General features: G+C 42.5%; 1 protein-coding gene across 4 annotated transcripts in view; it reads left to right on the forward strand.

The window, feature by feature from the left end:
• Window positions 1-741: 741 nt before the first annotated feature.
• Window positions 742-18,319, forward strand: part of DENND5B (DENN domain containing 5B) — a 134,489-nt gene continuing 116,911 nt past the window's right edge. Inside the window, exon 1 of one of the 4 annotated variants that reach the window (XM_039333160.1) lies at window positions 742-1,138. In XM_039333160.1, coding sequence (XP_039189094.1) covers window positions 1,003-1,138 — 136 coding nt within the window. In that variant the 5' untranslated portion in view covers window positions 742-1,002. The remainder of the gene's footprint in view (window positions 1,139-18,319) is intronic. The other 3 variants (XM_039333169.1, XM_039333177.1, XM_039333187.1) reach the window with 3 other exon arrangements.

Below are 18,319 nucleotides of genomic sequence, written 5' to 3' on the forward strand. Positions count from 1 at the left end.
TTTTTATATAATACAGATAGTCAACTTACGACCCCAACCCAGCCCAAAATCTATGTTGCTAAGTGAAAGATTTATGTGAGTTTTGCTCCATTTGACTTTTCTTGCCACAAGTGAATCATTGTAGTTGTTAAATTAGTAACATAGTTGTTAAGTAAATCTGGCTTTGCTTTTCAGAAAGTTGCAAAAGATGATTACATGACCCTAGGACACTACAACCGTCATAAATACGAACCAGTTACCAAGCATCTGAATCCTGATCACACAACCATGGGGATGCTGCAATGGTCATAAGTGTGAAAAACGGTCATAACTCACTTTTTTCCAGTGCTGTTGTAACTTTGAAAAGTCACTAAATGAACTGCTGTAAGTTGAGGACTACCTGTAAATTTTGGAGGTCAAACATGAAACTTCATGAAGGTGTCCATGAATTGAAAAGACACTATTTAGGTAACATTTATGCACCTTGTTATTCAGATTTGTACTCTCTTAATTGTCTGAGTTACACCGGAGCGTAAACTCTTTGTACCAGATGGTTTCCTACGGCGTACGAGCCTCAAATGAGATGGGGTCAGCAGTTTCGGCTGGTACCCACCTCCCCGCTGGCTTTGCCGCAGTTCCCCACTCCGGCGCTGTGTTTCTCGGGGCGGAGAGCGATTTAAATGACCCGCCGAAGAGGCGGGGCGGAAGCGGCTCGTGGGCCTCCTTTCTCCTCCCGCGGCTCTGATTGGCGGCGGCGCTGCGGGGGGAGGAGGGGCCGCGGGACGGTGCCTGGCTGGCTTTGGGCGCCGCTGCAGCCTCAGTTGACCAAGGGGCGCCCGCACCGTCGCCAGCCGCGCCGACGCAACCCCGGCCGTGCGCCCCGTGGCCAGGGAGGCCGCCAGCCGGGCTGGGCGGACTTGCGCCATGGAGGAAGCGCGGCGGAGGCGTTAAGAGCGCCGCTGGGATCGCGCCTGCCGGGGAGCGAAGGCGAGCGGGCCAGGCGAGAGCCGGAGCTGGGAAGAGATGAGCGGCGGTGGTGGCGGTGGTAGCGGGGCTCCTTCGGGGCCGGGCTCCGGCTCAGCGCCCTGCCGCTTCGCCCACTACTTTGTGCTGTGCGGGATCGACGCCGACAGCGGCTTGGAGCCGGATGAATTAGCAGGTAACCGAGGAAGAAGGACGGGGAGGACAAAGGGGATAGCGGGGATCCGTCCTCCTGGCTCTGCTGGGCTCCTCGCGCTTGCTTGCTTCTTTCGGGCATCGCTCTCCCGGGGTGGCTTCGGGCCCTCGGGCCGCCCTTGTGGGGAGCCGCCGACGCGCTCCCGGTCCGCGAGACCCCGCACTGCGCGGGATCTGCTGGGGCGCCGAGCGCAAAGGCAGCTTGTGCCGGGCTCTCCCGGTCGGTTTTTCCCGCCTCCCTCCGAGGGCAGACCATTATCGGGGTGCTGTTGACCCTCTGGTAAGAAGGGGGCGCCGCGAGTGGCATTGGCGGGGACCCAGGTGGCGGCGAAGCGCCCCTGGAAAAGGACTCTTATCGCTGCGCCTCCCCTGAGGGGCTTTGCCGCGCAGCCGCTTTCTCCTTTTCTCCCCGGGGTTGCCATGAGATTAACTGGGACGGGCACTTCGGAGGAGACCCCCCCCTCCAAAGGCCAGCCTTGTTTGGATCCTCTTGAGACCCCCCCCCTCTCCGCCCCATTATGCCTTTCTAATTCCGGGCAAATACAATCCACACCGTTAAAAGAAGGTGGGTTTAAAGGAGGTTTAATTTTTCTTCGGAAGCAGCAACTGATCTCCTTGCTCCATAATGTTTATCCTCAGGTCTAATCATCCTCTGGTTTCCACCCCCCTTCCTCCTTTCTTTATATCCTCGCCCGTTTTCCAAAATCGTGATGCCTCCAAGCTGCAGTAGCCAGGTTTGGTTATGTCACTGGCAAGAGTAACCATATTTCAATGCAGTTGTCTTTACCATAGGTTGGATACAATCGGCATTCCCCTCCCCGTGGCCTTTGCTGTCCGTCAGGCCCAGGTGTTGTGTTGTGAAAGATTTATACACTTTCCTGGTTGTTGCACAGCCTCCCTGTTGAATCTTAAGGGCTTGCTGAGGTCCAAAGAACAGAAAAACCACCTTTATAACTACTCTGTTGCTACAGAATGTGCCTCTTGAAAGTGGCTGGTTTAAATCCCTTTTGGGGAGGGATTGGACTGTGGTGTCAAAACCTCTACCTATGCTGGACACAGATGAAGATGCTAATTAATATTGCACCAGTATTAATATGGCTATCCCAAAAATATACAGGGAAGAAATAACCATTAAAGTATACTTAAACAAGCGTATAATGGGGGGGGGAAGGGTTCTTCACCAATAGATTGTGGTCTTTGAATAAAGGAAAATCAATGATCTAAGGGGAAAAAAACCATTTTCCAAAAGATGTGTATTGGTTTTTAGCAGAACTATTTCATTCCTCTCTTTGTTTCCCCCAGAGCTGTCTGAAACCTAATTATTTCTCTAGTATGGCTTTCTTTGAAATTTTTTTAAAACTGCATTTATTTATCAGCTGCAATCTTAAAAAGCATCTGTGCATGCTGGGAGAAAAGCCCTGGTTCACATAATTTTAACTAATTTCAGGAGAATTTGCTTTTATGTATATTAAAGCTAGAGAAATGTCAGACTCTCTTTGTATAACCAGCTGTAGAAAAGGAAAAATCTGTTTAAAAAAATAGATAAGGATAGAAGAATTAGGAAACCATTTTAAAAGCCTGTAATTACATGCTGTTTGCGGATTCTGAAAAGGACTTAAATTGTAGAGCTATTTTAGAAAATTCTGCAGTGTCTCCAGCCAATAGATTAAAAAAAGAAATCAATACCTGAACTTAAGTTTGTTCTGTTCAAAATAAGACTAGCAGTCTAGTAGTGGCTTAATTATTTCTACATATTATTGTAGAAATATTGATATTGGGCTGATTCTGAAAAAGGCATCATGTATTCCAGTATCCTATTTTAACAAGTACGTGAGTGCTTGGTAAGTAATAAAATATTTAGAGGACTAGAAACAGACACATTATATGTTTGTTGTTCGGTTATCATATTTAACTTCCCCTAGTAATGGAAGTATATATATCCTTAAACAAGTCTCCAGTCTACTCTGAAATTAAAGATTAATTCATTTAAGAGGTTTTGTTGTTATCGCTTACTTGATATTTTCAGAAATTAGCTGCTGTTTTTTCAGTTGTTGAGCTTTCTAGCACAGTGTTTCTCAACCTTGACAATTTTAAGGCATGTGGACTTCAACTCCCAGAATTCCACAGCTAGCATTGCTGGCTGTGGAATTCTGGGAGTTGAAGTCCACATGCCTTAAAATTGTCAAGGTTGAGAAACACTGTTCTAGCATATCTGTATGTTGGAACTGAATGGGCATGCTTCAAGGTAAGTGAATACAACACTGTTGGCTTGAATCTGAGAATCATGACAAGCAATAAAGTATACATGGATACTTTGGCCAGCTGTGATCCATATGTTGAAAGGGAGACTTTTGCCTATGTGACACGCTGCCTCTAGAACTTGGCTAGCTGCAAGAATTGCCATGAAGTACAGATAGTCCTTGATTTACAATTGAGCCCCAACTTTATGTTGCTAAGTGAGAAATTTGTTAAGTGAGTTTTGCCCCATTTGACCACTTTTCTTGCCACATTTGTTAAATGAATCACTGCAATTGTTAAATTAGTAAGACCATTTTTAAGTGAATCTGGCCTCCCCATTGGCTTTGCTTGTCAAAAGGCCACAAAAGGGGATCACATGATCCCGGGACATTGCAACCATCATAAATATGAACCTGTTGCCAAGCATCCGAATGTAAATCACGTGACCACAGCACTGCTGCAATAGTCATAAGTGTAAAAAATGGTCATAGCTCACTTTTTTCAATGCTGTTGTAACTTTGAAAGGTCACTAAATGAACTGTTGTAAGTTGAGGACTACCTGTACAGATAATGCATATTAGCATTGCATTCAGATTTTCAACTTTGATTGTATCCTAATGAAGTTTAAGCATCTCAGCTCGTAAAATGTTTTTCTTCTATTTTAATGAGATAAATATCCTGCCCCCCAACCTTTTCTCCCCTTAATACCCAATCTGATTAAGAATGGTAGAGAAAGCTTGTCCTCAGTGCTCTCTGAGTTTGTTTGCAGATGTTTCATTCCTTAACTAGGTAATATCATCAAAGCACAGTTCATCTATGACAGGGATGTCAAACTGCCGGCCCATGGGCTGGACATGTCACGAGGAAACCGTGCCCACCCCATTGCCGGCAATGAGGAAAGAGTTCTGATACGTCACACGATGTCTATGAGTTACAGATATTCTCTTCTATTATTTGTGACCTGTGTCCAATCCCCTGTCCTCTCATACCATCTCGGACAATGACTATCCAAGGTTTTCAAGAAAAGGTTGGATAACTTGCCTTGGGCACAGAGATTTGAACTAGAAGATTTCCATGGTTCCTTTTAGCCCTAAAATTTGCTTCATCATAATTTTTTCCTTAATATAGATTTTGAATTTTTTTTTCTTCTGATTTAGAAGTTTTTGCTTCAGTGGGTGATAGCATCTGCGTAAACCTGGGGTCAGAAATGAATATAGCTGGCTAGTTAGTACTTGGATAGGAGACCACAAGGACTCTGGATTAGACTGAGAAGTTGAAAACAATTCCTGGAAAAAGACAAAAGCAGATTACTTTTGTACTATTGCCAAGAAAGCAGCATGGATATGTCCATGAAAGCATAGGGCTGAAGGCATCTATTTTCACTTCACAGAAAAACTGTTGCTTTTCTATCAGAAAATGCTTAATTAGGCAAATTATACTTTGCCCAGAGTATTTCTGTTATTGAATTTAAAAATATAACAGATACAACCAAAAATAGACACTAGTTGCAAGTGTTCTCCTTATGAAATATACTTTAGTGTCCAAGATAATAATACTTTGTAGTTTTTCCACTTTCAAGCATTAAATGAAATGTTGGCTTTGGTGTATGCAGTATAGTTTCCATTTACATAAATGTTTTTTTTTTCTCCATGAGAAGCCTTTTGATTCTTTGACACTGAAGGTGAACCCAGTTTCATTTGCACAGCACTTACCTTTGGGGAGTTTAAACTAAAATAACTTCTAATTCTTCTTTCCGAAAATAGCTGTATAATAGTTATGTTGCTATGCTAATTGGGAGTTTGCTGTTACCTTTCAAGTGAGAATATGCTGTTGTTTTCAGAGCTGTAAAAGCAGATTTGCATCTTTCTCAAGGGCGAATGCAAATATCCACAGCAAATAGCTTAACTCTGATCTGAAGTTACATTTCAGTGTTAACTTTTTTTCAGCTGATATTGAAGCTACTCTTGCATTATTTTTTTTCCTGCTACTGTTTGAGAATTGACTTTAGAGATCTCATGTTGGATATATAATTATTACAGTCTAGCACAGTGGTTCTCAAGCTGTGGGTCGGGACCCCATTTGGGGTCAAACAACCATTTCACGGGGGTTGCCAAACAACGCAGTCCGCCATTTTTTTCCCCTTTTCCTTAGCTGTGCTACTCCCTTTTATTCTATTGGCTTTTGAAAGCCAATAGAATAGACTCTCTTGAATAGAGTCTAATTCTATTGGCTTTCAAAAGCCAATAGGAATTGTCCAGGCTGTCTCTGCCCTGCTGAGCCCGCCAAAAGTCCCATTCTGCAAACGGTGCTGCACCAGTTGAGTAATCCTCGACTTACGACCGGTTGAGTAATCCTCAACTTACGACCGGTTGGGGGTCGCGGCATTAAAAAGGTTGAGAACCACTGGTCTAGCAAAACATAATTTCTGTGAGCATTTGCATGGCTTTTATTAGGCTCTTGAACCTTGATAAGAACAAAGGTTCTCAAGTAAAATTGGGGATGATCAAGTGAATCCAGAACTTTAGCCTTTACTTTAGCTAACTTTACCTTAGCCTTCTGGAAGGCTGTGAAGATCTCTCCCCCCCCCCCCAGGCATTAGGCTAGGACAGGGGTGTCCAACCTTGGCAACTTTAAGACTCGTGGACTTCAACTTATAGAATTCCCCAGCCAACCATGCTGTTGTTTCTATTGGTTGTTGGGATCCACCTAGCATTACTATGTGAGATAGGTGGCCTTACAAGTTCAATAAATACATCTTAGTGTATTTCTGGCACTATTTTATCCAACTTCCTTCTCCAACCTGAAGCTTCACAGATGTGGGATTAGGGGTTCTTACACTTCTGGGGGACACCAGGCAAGGAACATTTGTATAAATACAGTTTCACCTGTCACTTTGAATTGTAAATAAGCACACCAAGAGGAGCATGTTCTCTGTAGGTGGATTCCCTGCCTCGTTTTAGGGTCCTGGAACCTCCAAGATAATAGTGCTAAATAATGGCAGATCCTCTATTTTGTTTAAACCCCTTAAAGGCAGAAAGTGGGACAGGAAAAGAGTTAATACTACCATATCCCTGCAACATTGCTCCCGCCCCGAAAACATTGCAAAATTGCCTATATTTGGAATTTTTTAAAATTTAAATGTATTATGCGAGGCCAATTTTGCATGGTGTGGACTTTGATTGATATGGATTGATTGATGCTGCAATCCTAGGGGATATCTAGCTGACGTATTTAGTATTATAACTCTTGGCGGCAAACTTTAATGGTTAGATTAATCAATGAAATAGTTGCCTTTTAAGAATGCTTTGGTTTGGCTTCCTGTTTGTTTATGTAAAGCCTTAAAATGGTCCTGCTTCAGTGCTTCAAGTGGATTGATGGCTTTCATGAAAGCCATTCTTAGCTGGTTTGGCAGGATATCAATTTTGGGATAAAAAATGCTTTAGTTGATTAATTGGGAGGGAAAGAGTAATTGGGAGGCTGAGATTTAAGTGCACTCTTGTTTGTTTCCTACCATTTCTGATTCTGGTATACTGCAACAGGGAATTTAAAATGGAATACAGAAAATGAATATTGGCTTTTGTTAAGATAGGATCTCTTGTTTTTTTTAAAAGGGCCACCCACTGGTGTCCTTTGTGTTTGGTATATAATTCTGTGATTTGAGATTATGGATATAACCATCAATGGGCATAGCAGTTTGCAAAGACTTAAAGACTCCAAAGTGTTCCACTACATTATGGTCTCCATATATATTTTTATTACACCTTTATTACAATGACCTCTGGAAGTTCAGGAATTTGATGATCACTAACTAAATGAAAGTTGGGCTATTTAAATTGAAGGAAATGAAGACAGAATAAATGGGGGAAATATATGGTTAATTTCGGTTAAACCTATGTTTTTTAATTAATTACGTTTAATAAATAAATATAATATTTACTGTAAAAGAAATTCAGCCAAAAATTAAATTATGCCCAAAGAGATTGATAATGATCGCAAATACAAAAATACATTTAAAGTAGCAAATATTTTAAACCTAACAGGATGTAGGAATTATGATGGTTCACTTAATTTTGTTAATTTATTTTGGCAAAAGGTATTTATTTATTTTGGTATTTTTATCTTCCTGATGTGCTGGATTTTAATTCCCAGCATTCTCAACATGCTTTGAAATTTGGGGAGATGTATCCCAACACTTCTAAACTTCTGGCTACTGTATTTTATTCCCCCTTGGAATCAACTTAAATGTTAAAACTGCAGTGGGATATGTAGCCAACTGATAGGTCAGCCAAATGAGTCAATTTTGCAGCAGCAACTAAAATTCTAGAACTTTTCTTCTGCAAAAAGGGAATCAGATGCATTTTTATTAGCATTATTATTTGTATTGCATTACACAAAACCAATACTGAATCTAATATAAAGTATCTTGTTTGAATAAAAACAAAACAAGGTGCAGTCATGATCTTTTGTATCTAGTGGATTGTTTTGGCATTTAATTCTGGATTTTTTGGTATTATACTCTGCAACAGTGTGATAAATTCTAGGTTGGTTGACACAGTTTTATTTAGTATATTTCTATGCTACCCATCTCATCTAGGTGACTCAATAAAAATACCATATAAAATTAAAACAATAAAGACCATAAATTTAAAATTCAGTTAAAATTCAATTGATCAAGATAGAGAAGAAGGAAGTAGGATGCATAAAACCAGGGGAGTCAAACTCAATTTCATTGAGGGCCGCATCAGCATTGTGGTGCCCTTGGGGGGGGGCAGGGGGGCACTGGGTGGGCATGGCTATGGCGGTCACGGCAGACTGGGTGGGCATGGCCACCTCAATATTGCTCGTGGGGGAGGACGCCTGTGAGGGCAGAGCAGGTTGGGGGAGATCCAGGGATCTCTGGCGGATGGGGTGGTGGGCAGGAGGCTTGTCCTGTGGGGTGAGGCGAGGCAGAGGTCAGAGCGGCTGCTGCCTGATACCATTGGCACACGGAGGACAGCGAGTGCATGGGGGCCGACAGTGTCCACCAGCAGCTACAGCCTCAACCAGCACACTCTGGGGCTCCGCAGCCCACTGCGAATACGGGCCATCCCTCCAGCAGCAAACGGAGTAGGGGTGGGGGGAGACACGTGATGCAGACCGCCATCTGTTTTTGCTTGCGGTTGGAGAGCAGGTTTCTGCTGGTCATCTCCTTGGCCCCTTATAGATCTTGCTTTTGGCCCTCGCGTGGAGCCTGTTCCCCTCACATACCCAATGCACTTTGGCCCTGCCTTGGGCCTCTACCACCAGCATCTCACACAGGTCCATTAAGCTGCCACCACCTGGCCCTCCTGGCCTGCCCTGCACAAAGGCGAAACAGCCGGCTAGCAAGGTCAAGTAGAGGTGGTAGAGCATGCCAACGTGCAGCAAGTAAAAGGCCACACGAGCGGGGAAAGCCAGATCCCCATCGGCACCATGGCCGCCCCGTCCCAGCTAGGATTGCATGCCTCCACCCATTTCTGCTGGGCCTGGGCGGCCATGATACTGATTGGGATCCGGCTTTCCCCGCTCGGGGTGGCCTTTTGCCTGCTGGCCCTGGGTGTGCTTACCACGTCTACTCGGGGCTTTCTAGCCAACCGTTTTGCCTCCTTTGTGCTGGGTGGGCCTGCAGCTCTGGGCGACAGCCTAATGGACCTGCGCAAGCAGCTGGTGGCCTTGACAGGCACCGAGGTGCACAAGGGGAGTGCGTTCCACCTGTGGACCAAGGGCAAGTGGTGACCTGTTCTCCAACCAAAAAGAGATGGGACAGAGTAGGCGTGTCCAATGTCCACATCACATGCCCCTCCCGACTCTGCGTGCTGCTGGTGCTGCTGCAGCACTGCTGCTGGAGGGCCGGCCCAGTATTCATAGTGGGCTACGCAGCCCCTGCTGCCGGATGCCATCAGCCTTCGTGTGCTCACCATTTCTTGTGTGCACACCTTGGGGTCCACTGGGCTGGCTGAGGCCAGGGTAGCAGGGGCCAGTCACTCGCCGTCCCTGGGGTATCCCCGGGGGCCAAATGTCGGCCAATCGTGGGCCGGATCCGGCCTTGTGTTTGACATGTCTGCATTAAACTGTCCAATTCAACATAGTTTGATAAGTATATTGCAGTTATCAAACTGTGCTGAATAAAACTGGAGCTATCAGAGTTCAAAGGACAGGCTAAGCCATAACTGATGATTTATAAGCTGTGGGCTTGGAGTCATGTAACACAAAGACAAAGATAAATGCTTTGATTTCCAATCAGCAACTTTCCCCATGAGAATTAGAATCCAATTCACTGAAAGGAGATTGCAGTAAGGAAAGCGGCAATATACAGGTAGTCCTCGATTTACAACAGTTCATTTAGTCACCGTTCAAAGTTACAACAGCACTGAAAAAACTGACGTATGACAGTTTTGCACACTTATGACCATTGCAGTATCAACACAGTCACCTGATCAAAATGCAGATGCTTGGCAACGGCTTCATATTTAGGACGATCGCAGTGTCCTGGGGTCACGTGATCAGCTTTTGTGACCTTCTGATAAGCAAAGTCCATGCGGAAGCCAGATTCACTTAACAACCAGGTTACTAACTTAACAACTGCAATGATTCACTTAAGAACTGTAGCAGCAAAAGTGATAAAATGGGGCAAAACTTACTTAACAAATGTCTCACTTAGCAACATAAATTTTGGGCTCAATTATGGTTGTAAATTGAGGACTACCTGTAATGAAAGACCCTGAAACTAAGTCTTTATGCTTCAGTGTGTATACGTATTGGATTAAGCCAGGGGTGTCAAACTCCCGGCCTGCAGTCCGGTTCCATCACGCGGAGGCTGCACTCCCAACCCAGCTCCGGCAAAGCAAAAAAAGTTGCAATACATCATGTGATGCGGCAAGTTTGACACCCATGGCATAAGCCTTCAAAACATGGTATCATCCAGATAGATTGAACTTAGTGTTCATCATGTTTAATGTTGGGCAATATTGGATTCTGGGAGCTAGTTTAACAGTATGATTAAAGATGTACAAACCAGGAGAATATGCATTCTAATCCTGCCTCTCTGTCTCTCTCAACCCTAGGAAGAAAGCAATGATACTAATACTAATGCATTTTCACTAATACTTTTTTTTTTTAATGTTGTGCTTGGTCACGCTGGTCAGGAATTGAGGGACTTGCAGTCCAAAAACATCTAGAGAATGCTAGATGGTGCCAAAATGTAATGTATTGCTTTCCATGTGTTGTGAATGCTTTGAGGTATGAACTCTCCTGGGGCTTCAACCTGGCTATTATCTTGGCTGTACTATGTTACATGAATATATTTTAAGCAGAATTTGATGGAGAGCATCTTTTGAGAAAGCACTTGGTCTTCAGAAACTGGAGAAGTGAACAACTTGACTGTACTCGTGACTTGTTGTTTGTGTTCAGAAAGGTGTACTTTGTTATTGATGGAAGTTAGCTCAGAGAAGAAATATTAAAAAGGGCAGAAAAATATATTTTTCCTCAAAAGGACTTTTTAAAACCTGGCCCCAAATCTATCTCTCTGCCCCAAGCAAGACTTTAGCCCTATACAAATGCAGATGTAAAACCATCAGAAAGTTGAAGCCAGAGCAATCAAGAAGACAAAAGAGAAGATCTGCATACCCCACCCAAACTCTAGGAGTCAGCCCCATCACCTGGGAAGCAGGATATGATAATAGAATTAAACCACAGATATCAAGGCCTAGACAAACACTCAGAAACAGCCTCAAGGTTCATGCCACAGGAACAGGAAACTATTCCAAACAAGGCTAGAGGGGGTATAAAAGCCTACTGCTCCGTGTGCTCAGCCCTTCTCCTTCTCTCCTCTGCACTTTCCTGAAGAACCATCTTTCTGCAATAAACTGTAACCTTCTTCCCAAAGCAGTCGCCATGTTTGCTTATTTATTTATTCCCAGCTTGGATGAACCAGGATGAAGACTTTACTTCTAACGTTATGATTAAATCAAGAGTAATGATTCTAACCTGAGAAGTTAAGCTGAGGCTCATTATTGTCAGAGTTGGTGCTCTGCAGTTCAGTCCTACAGGTCTGCATTGAGCACTGCCTTTAATCTGTTTTTAGTAGTTGTTGGTACAGTAGTGATGAAGTTATCATTGGCAAGGTTATAACAAAACCTATCACAGTGTCTTCCAAATGTCTCATAGTTCCCCATATGTTTAGGTACTATATTGAGGACACTGATTTACTGCACTGTTTCAATCTTTTAACTAGAAGTAACCAATTGAATATTGCAAGAGTTGTAGTCTTAAGCATGTCTAGAGGCCATCAGCTGAAAGAATAAGCTAGAAGAAGAGTTTTGGAAAGGGGCCATGGAAATGTGGCAGAGGGATTGGCTTTCCACTATTTTTCCATTTTAATTCCCCCTCCAGACACTTCTTCTTCTCAAAAGAAGCACCGTTATTGAGTTTCTGTTACATATGTATATTTATTGGACACCATGGGCATGAAATACATAAGACAGTGTGAAATACAGAAATTATAGAAATCTACCTTTTATGAAAACCAAAAAAACCAAAAAAAAAAAAACCAATCTGCTGATTGTTGAAAAAATCAGCATTTTTTAAGGAGTGAGTACTTAAGATTACTGTGTGCATTATCTCAGAAGTAAATCTATTTTGAGTTTGGTAAGATTTATTCCTAGAGATAAGTAAAAGAGTGTAATCAGTAGTTCATATGGGCCTTCAAGGTCACATATGACTTTCAGCTCCCTTTTTATAACCTTTAAAATTTCAACAGAATTTAGAGGCAAATAGTTGATTTTTGTTGGGAAATGAACTAATATTGATATTTAACAATTCACAGTTAAACCAGTTGTTTTATGCACTTAAAAGCCTACCTATACAAATACCTCCCCAAATGGGAAGAATAAACCCTGAATCCTACTGCCTGGGAACTCATAATTCCAGTACCTCACTTTGTGTGATTGCAAAGAGATTACTCAGCTGTGCACTAGAATATAATTGCTGCTCACAAGTATAAAGATGCATTAGAATTGCCCTAATCTGGAAAAATAACTGCCCAATTTCCTTTCAGTTACTTGACCAGTAAATAGAAGGCAAAAGAAGAGAGGTTCATAATTTTACCCAGATCTTTATTTCCTTTTTCTTTTTTAATGTATAATTTGGTTATAATGTATAGATGGTAAACTAATGTGAATGATTGTTGTATGTTATTGACATTGCTAACTATGTTTTAAGCTCAGGTTCTCCTTGATTTTAAGCAGGCACTTAGGAGAAAAATCAGCCAGATTTTATGTGGTTCAGCTCTTGTAGGCAGCAGTGTTCGTTCCACAGATCAAATGTGGAATAATAAGTTTGCAGTGGATGCTGGTTGCTTTTTTGCATGGATCATAATGATAACTTTCAATGCTTTTTATACTAATTCCCCAATTTGTAAGTTAGCCCATTTGATGTACTTTGGTTCAAAAAACACTTCCCTATGATGTACTATTTCATCCAATTAAAAGTTATGGGAACTAGAGTTTTAGTTGTGTGTGTGTGTGTATATATATATATATATATATAGTATAAATAAAAATTTGACCACCAGGAGAATATAAGTATAAAAATATACTTTACTAAAAGCTACCGAGCTTTCGTTTGGGAACTCCAAACATCATCAGGGCTAAGAAGCCAGTAAACAATTATGACTTAAATGGGTTTGGCTGACATTTGCACCTGGCTCCTGTACTGCGTCACTGGTCCCGGCCAGTCAATTTGTGTTCCAGATGTTTCTTTGTTACTCTCTTTGCATTTCCTTCTATCGTTCTTCCGGATCACTCCTTCTACCATTTTATTGCTGACACTCATCTCCTCCAAGACCCCTTTATTCTTCTTTCCTCCCATAGTATTAACTCTCATCCCATTCCCCTTTTTATTGTTCACCCCGGGGGCATCCAATTCTCCTCTGTCGGTATTACAACCCTCTCTGGGATCACAGCCACACACCCGCATTTCTCTCGACCACGGGGCGGCACCCTCCCTCTGCTCTATATCCTCTCCTCTCACCCCCCCCACCATCACAAGTGACATTCATACGAGCGCTACACATTTGGGCACCCATGCACTCCTCCCTCACCCTGGTAGTTCTCTGTGTTCACCGCTTTCCACCGTTCCATCTGTTTATTACGCAATCGGATGTTTACTCCACTTCTCTCTCCATCCTCCCCCCTCCGTGTCACACGCTCTTCGCCGCTGGCGCTGTGAACGGCATTCAAGTAGGCACTACGCATCCGAATCCCCACGCTCTGGATCCCCGCGCTCTCACTCCTCCCTCTTGTATCCATTTTCGAGACAGTTTCGGAATATTTGTCCCGGGGGGGGGCTAAGTCGTTGGTGGAGATACTCCTTATCTGCGGTGGGTCCGAATGAAACATTGTTTCCCTCCCTTTCACAGTGTGCCTGGGTGATCGTGCCATTCTCTCGTTCTTCTCCTCCCCCCCTTTTTTCTTCGCACGATCTTCGTTACCGTCCTCCACAACGTCGGGCTGTAAAATCGTCTTGCTGGATCTTCTAAACTCTCCATTGCTGTTGTCGTGCTTCAAGGGTGGGGGTCCGTCAAGGTGATATTGGCGAAGGCATGGGTCCTCCATCGGTGGGTGGTTACATGTGCTTGGCAACGGTAGACCCCCCAGTTGTTCATCACAATGATGTTGGCGTTGATCGAGCATTACGAAGGTGTTCCTGGTGCGTCAGGGGTTAGCCAAAGCTCCATGTACCTGTTCAGGGTGGAGGTCAGGTACTTCGTCACGATTGCAGCCATGTAAGCATCGGTCAGACCGCTTATGATGGTTAGAATGGTAGTTGGAATCCCATTTCCTCAATGCTTGTTGCACTGGGTGTAAATCAATGTGACGATTGACTGAGTCTTTATTAGAATACCAAGCCTCTTTCAGTAGCCGGCCTCTGGTGGCATCCTCAGACATAAGGCGAGCATTCACAAAGTCAAATTGGTGGCCATGTTGTGCCATATGCATCCATAATTGAGAATGCTGTTCGCCCATTCTTATGGCTAGCTTATGCTCGTGCAGGTGAGTTCTTAAATGCTTAGCTGTTTCACCCACATAATTGCCATCGCAGTTCTTGCAATTGATTTTATAGACTACTGCTGATCTATCCATGGCAAGAAGTGGGTCCTTAGGGCGCATGACTTAGGACCGTAATGTCTGATTGGGTCTGTGGGCCACTTCTATCCCATGGGGGGCCAGCAATCTGGCTGTTGCTTCTGAGACGTTATTAATATATGGTAGAGAGACATGCGTTTTTTGTAATGGTGGTTCCTCTCTCCTTTGGTTATCTCGGGGCTGGGGTGTGATACCACACTGTCTGATAAACCTCAAAGGGTACCCATTATGTTGGCAGATACGGAAGAGGTGTTTTCTTCCTTTTTAAACTCCTCAGTGCTGCAGTAGGAATCCACGCGCTTAAACAATGTTTTAATGCAGCTAGCCTTATGGGATACTGGGTGGTTGCTCCTATAGTGGAGTATTCTGTCCATGTAGGTGGATTTACGAAACACCCCTGTATGTAAAGACCCATCCGGTTGGCGATATATTGACATGTCCAGGAAGGCCAAATGGCTTTGTTTTTCTTCCTCCACTGTAAACTGAATGTCGAAGCAGATCGAATTTAGTGTTCTCATAAAGGTAGCTACATGGTTTTTTGTTTTTTTTTAATATGGCAGCAGATATAGGTATATATGAAGAAAACATTCATTTTAACAAAAACCCATAATTGACATTAAAAATATCCTAACTCCTCCTGGCCGTTGATACATAATGAGGAGAGATGAGGTGAAGGGAGAACATGTGACCCAAATAGAAGAAGGCACCAGGGATAGGTCCAGAGTCATAGTTTTAGAGAATCAGTAATTTGTGCAGAAGGATTTTACAGAGGAAATCAAAATTCAATATTTATAAGGATGGCATCTTAAAAGATACATTAAAATAGATTGATGATACTTTCAGGGACCTGTGAAGCTAAATATTTGACAACATAACTAGAATTCAGTTTAGAAGATGTTCTTGGCAGCCCTTGATTTTTGGATATTATCCATAACAGTAATACGCTAATTTTATTTCTTTCTAAATGATAACATTTTATGGTTTTTATATATAAAGATATTACAGAAATACAACCTGCTGTTCACTTTTTGCAAAAGCACCATTCATTTTGTTAGAGCCCAGACAAAAAAACATGAACTTCAATTTCTTTACCTAGGTATTTCTTTCTATATTGATTCAGTTTCTGTTTTTGCAGACTTTTAAAATGTCATCCATGCCATATGTCATTCAAACACGGACAATTATAGTTTAATTAATTAAATAAAGGTCCTTTTATTTTTATATACTATGATAGTGATTGATTGGCTCACAATTAAACCATAATGCATGATTATCTGAGTTTGCACAACAGATTAAGCTTAAACTATCATCCACAAACCAGTATCTGAGTTCACATAATAGACTGAGTCCAAACCAGAGAAACAACATTATATGGATCCATTTCAGTCTTGTTTGAGGCCATGTTCTGGTACCAAGACTGCATTGGTCATGCTTGTGGACAAGCTCTGTAGGACTTGGGATGGAAGTGGTGCACTCAATGACTTCCAATACCATCAGCTATATAGTATACTTCTGGACCAGTTTTGGGGTTGAGAGTGGGAACAGTATATGCAGTAGTTTTCGTCTTCAGTGGCTGATTCCAATTAATGTTGGTGAGCGAGAGGGCCAACTTTAGGCCTCTGTTGGGTGGATTGGCTCAGAATTTGGATCTCTCACCAGTTACTTTTAATATCTAAATGAAAGCACAGGGCCCAGGTATTTTGTGGCATGGGTGTCAACATGTTGATAATAATTTAGTTATACATCACTCCTGGGCTGTGCAGCTGATGCCTTTTGGATGCTAGGCCAGCATTGGAGTCTCTGTGGGTCTGAATGGAGAGGAACCCATTATGTTGGCAAGATGGAGTGCCTTAAGGGGGTTGACTCCCTGGATCCAGAGAGACGTCATCTTTGACTCTTGATTGAGTAGTACTCCCTTGGACAGAGGTTGTTTACACTTTTGGCATCCTTCTGAAGTCTGTGAGTCAGCCAAAGTTAAGGTGCATAAGATGAACACCCAAACAGCCAAATAAATGAATAAATAAATGGTTTAGTATGTTGTAGCTGCTAAAATACCGTAGAGTTAAAAAAGAGTTTAAATTTAAAAACAGTTCATATACATCTCTATTACTAATTGCAAGTAAGTATTAATTCACTTATTGGTAGTATAGTAGTGTAGTATTAAATCCATATTGATGAATATATTTGATCCTATCCATAGTCTAAATACTTTGTGGTAGCATGAGCACTGTAGATGTGTGGTCAGATAGTAATTACTAAATGATGGGTCTGTTATAAGCAAAATTTAATTGTTGTAACTTACTTTATTAATGAAATAATTTAGAATACAGATTATGTAAATGCTTTCTTCCTATATATAACTGTATCTATAGTTTTTAGAAAATAAAATGACTCGTGGGTAATGAAATTAACAATAGGGACTTTTTTTTCTTTATTCTGTAATAATAAAAATGGTTAATGCTGTGACGCAGCCAATCGTCATGCATATTTTTTAAAAAATATCAAATTTACGCAATCTGCAAACTAGTGTATAATAATCATTTTCAGATACTGGGAGAGATAGTATTACAAATTGATGTGCATTTGCAGTCATTTGAAATAATGTGTTTGTTTGAGCATAAAATATGATGATTTCACCACAAGTCACGTAATGATTAAAAGCACCAAGATTATTTTTGAAATGTTTATGCATGTGCACAAATGTATTTATCAAACAAAGAAGCTAGCTGTGTATGTGTGTGTGTGTGTGTGTGTGTGTGTGTGTGTGTTTTATACACATATATATATGTTTTCTGAGGTTTTCGCGGGTATTTGTATGTAGGTCTTTGGTTGTTCGGGTTTTCTCCCGCGTAAAATTGGAAGTGTCTTGGCGACGTTTCGACGAAGTCCCATTCGTCATCTTCAGGCTGGTGTTTTCAGCTTCGTGCTTTGAGCAGCAATGTGTGGTCTTAGCTGTTTCTTCCTTTTAACTGCCAGTGGGGGTATGAACTGATGGGTGGGAGCTTGGCTGTGTTCTGATTGGGTGGAGGTGTGTTCTGAATGGTTAGGGGCTTGGCTGTGCTCTGATTGGCTGGGGGAGTGTTCTGTTTGGTTGTGCTCAGGTTAGTCTGAGTTGCAGAGGGGTTTAAGATTTTGGGCTGCCTTGCTATTTTTTGGCTTCTCGTTCGTGGTTGTGTCTCCTCTTCATGGAGGGTGTCAGTTTGCTTCATGTATGGATTGGAGGGGTTTAAAGTGGCTAATGATGCAGCTGTGGTCTGGCTTCTGGTTTGTGGTCGTGCCTCGTCATCGGTGTGGCTTTGGGTTTGTTTTTTGCGTGGATGTGTGGTGGTGACATCCTGTGTGGTTTTTGTGAGTGTGGGTCTGGTATCATTTTTTGTGTTAGGGAGTCGTTTGTCAATAAGGGCGGGTTTCCAAATGGCTGGTAGGCGGGAGGTATCATCTCGCTTGTTCATGCTGTGTGGGCGTTTTTCTATCTCGATGGCTTCTCTGATTATTCTGTTATTAAAATGTTCACTTTTGGCAATGGTTCTGGTATTTTTAAAGTCAATTTCATGTCCTGTGGCTTTAAGGTGTTGGACCAGGGAAGATGTTGGTTCCTCTTTTTTGACTGAACATAAGAACTCACCGATGACGAGGCACGACCACAAACCAGAAGCCAGACCACAGCTGCATCATTAGCCACTTTAAACCCCTCCAATCCATACATGAAGCAAACTGACACCCTCCATGAAGAGGAGGCACGACCACGAACGCGAAGCCAAAAA

The sequence above is a fragment of the Crotalus tigris genome, unplaced genomic scaffold, assembly GCF_016545835.1.
Source record: "Crotalus tigris isolate CLP2741 ecotype Arizona unplaced genomic scaffold, ASM1654583v1 scf7180000017625.6296891, whole genome shotgun sequence".
In the NCBI taxonomy this organism is placed as follows: domain Eukaryota; kingdom Metazoa; phylum Chordata; class Lepidosauria; order Squamata; family Viperidae; genus Crotalus; species Crotalus tigris.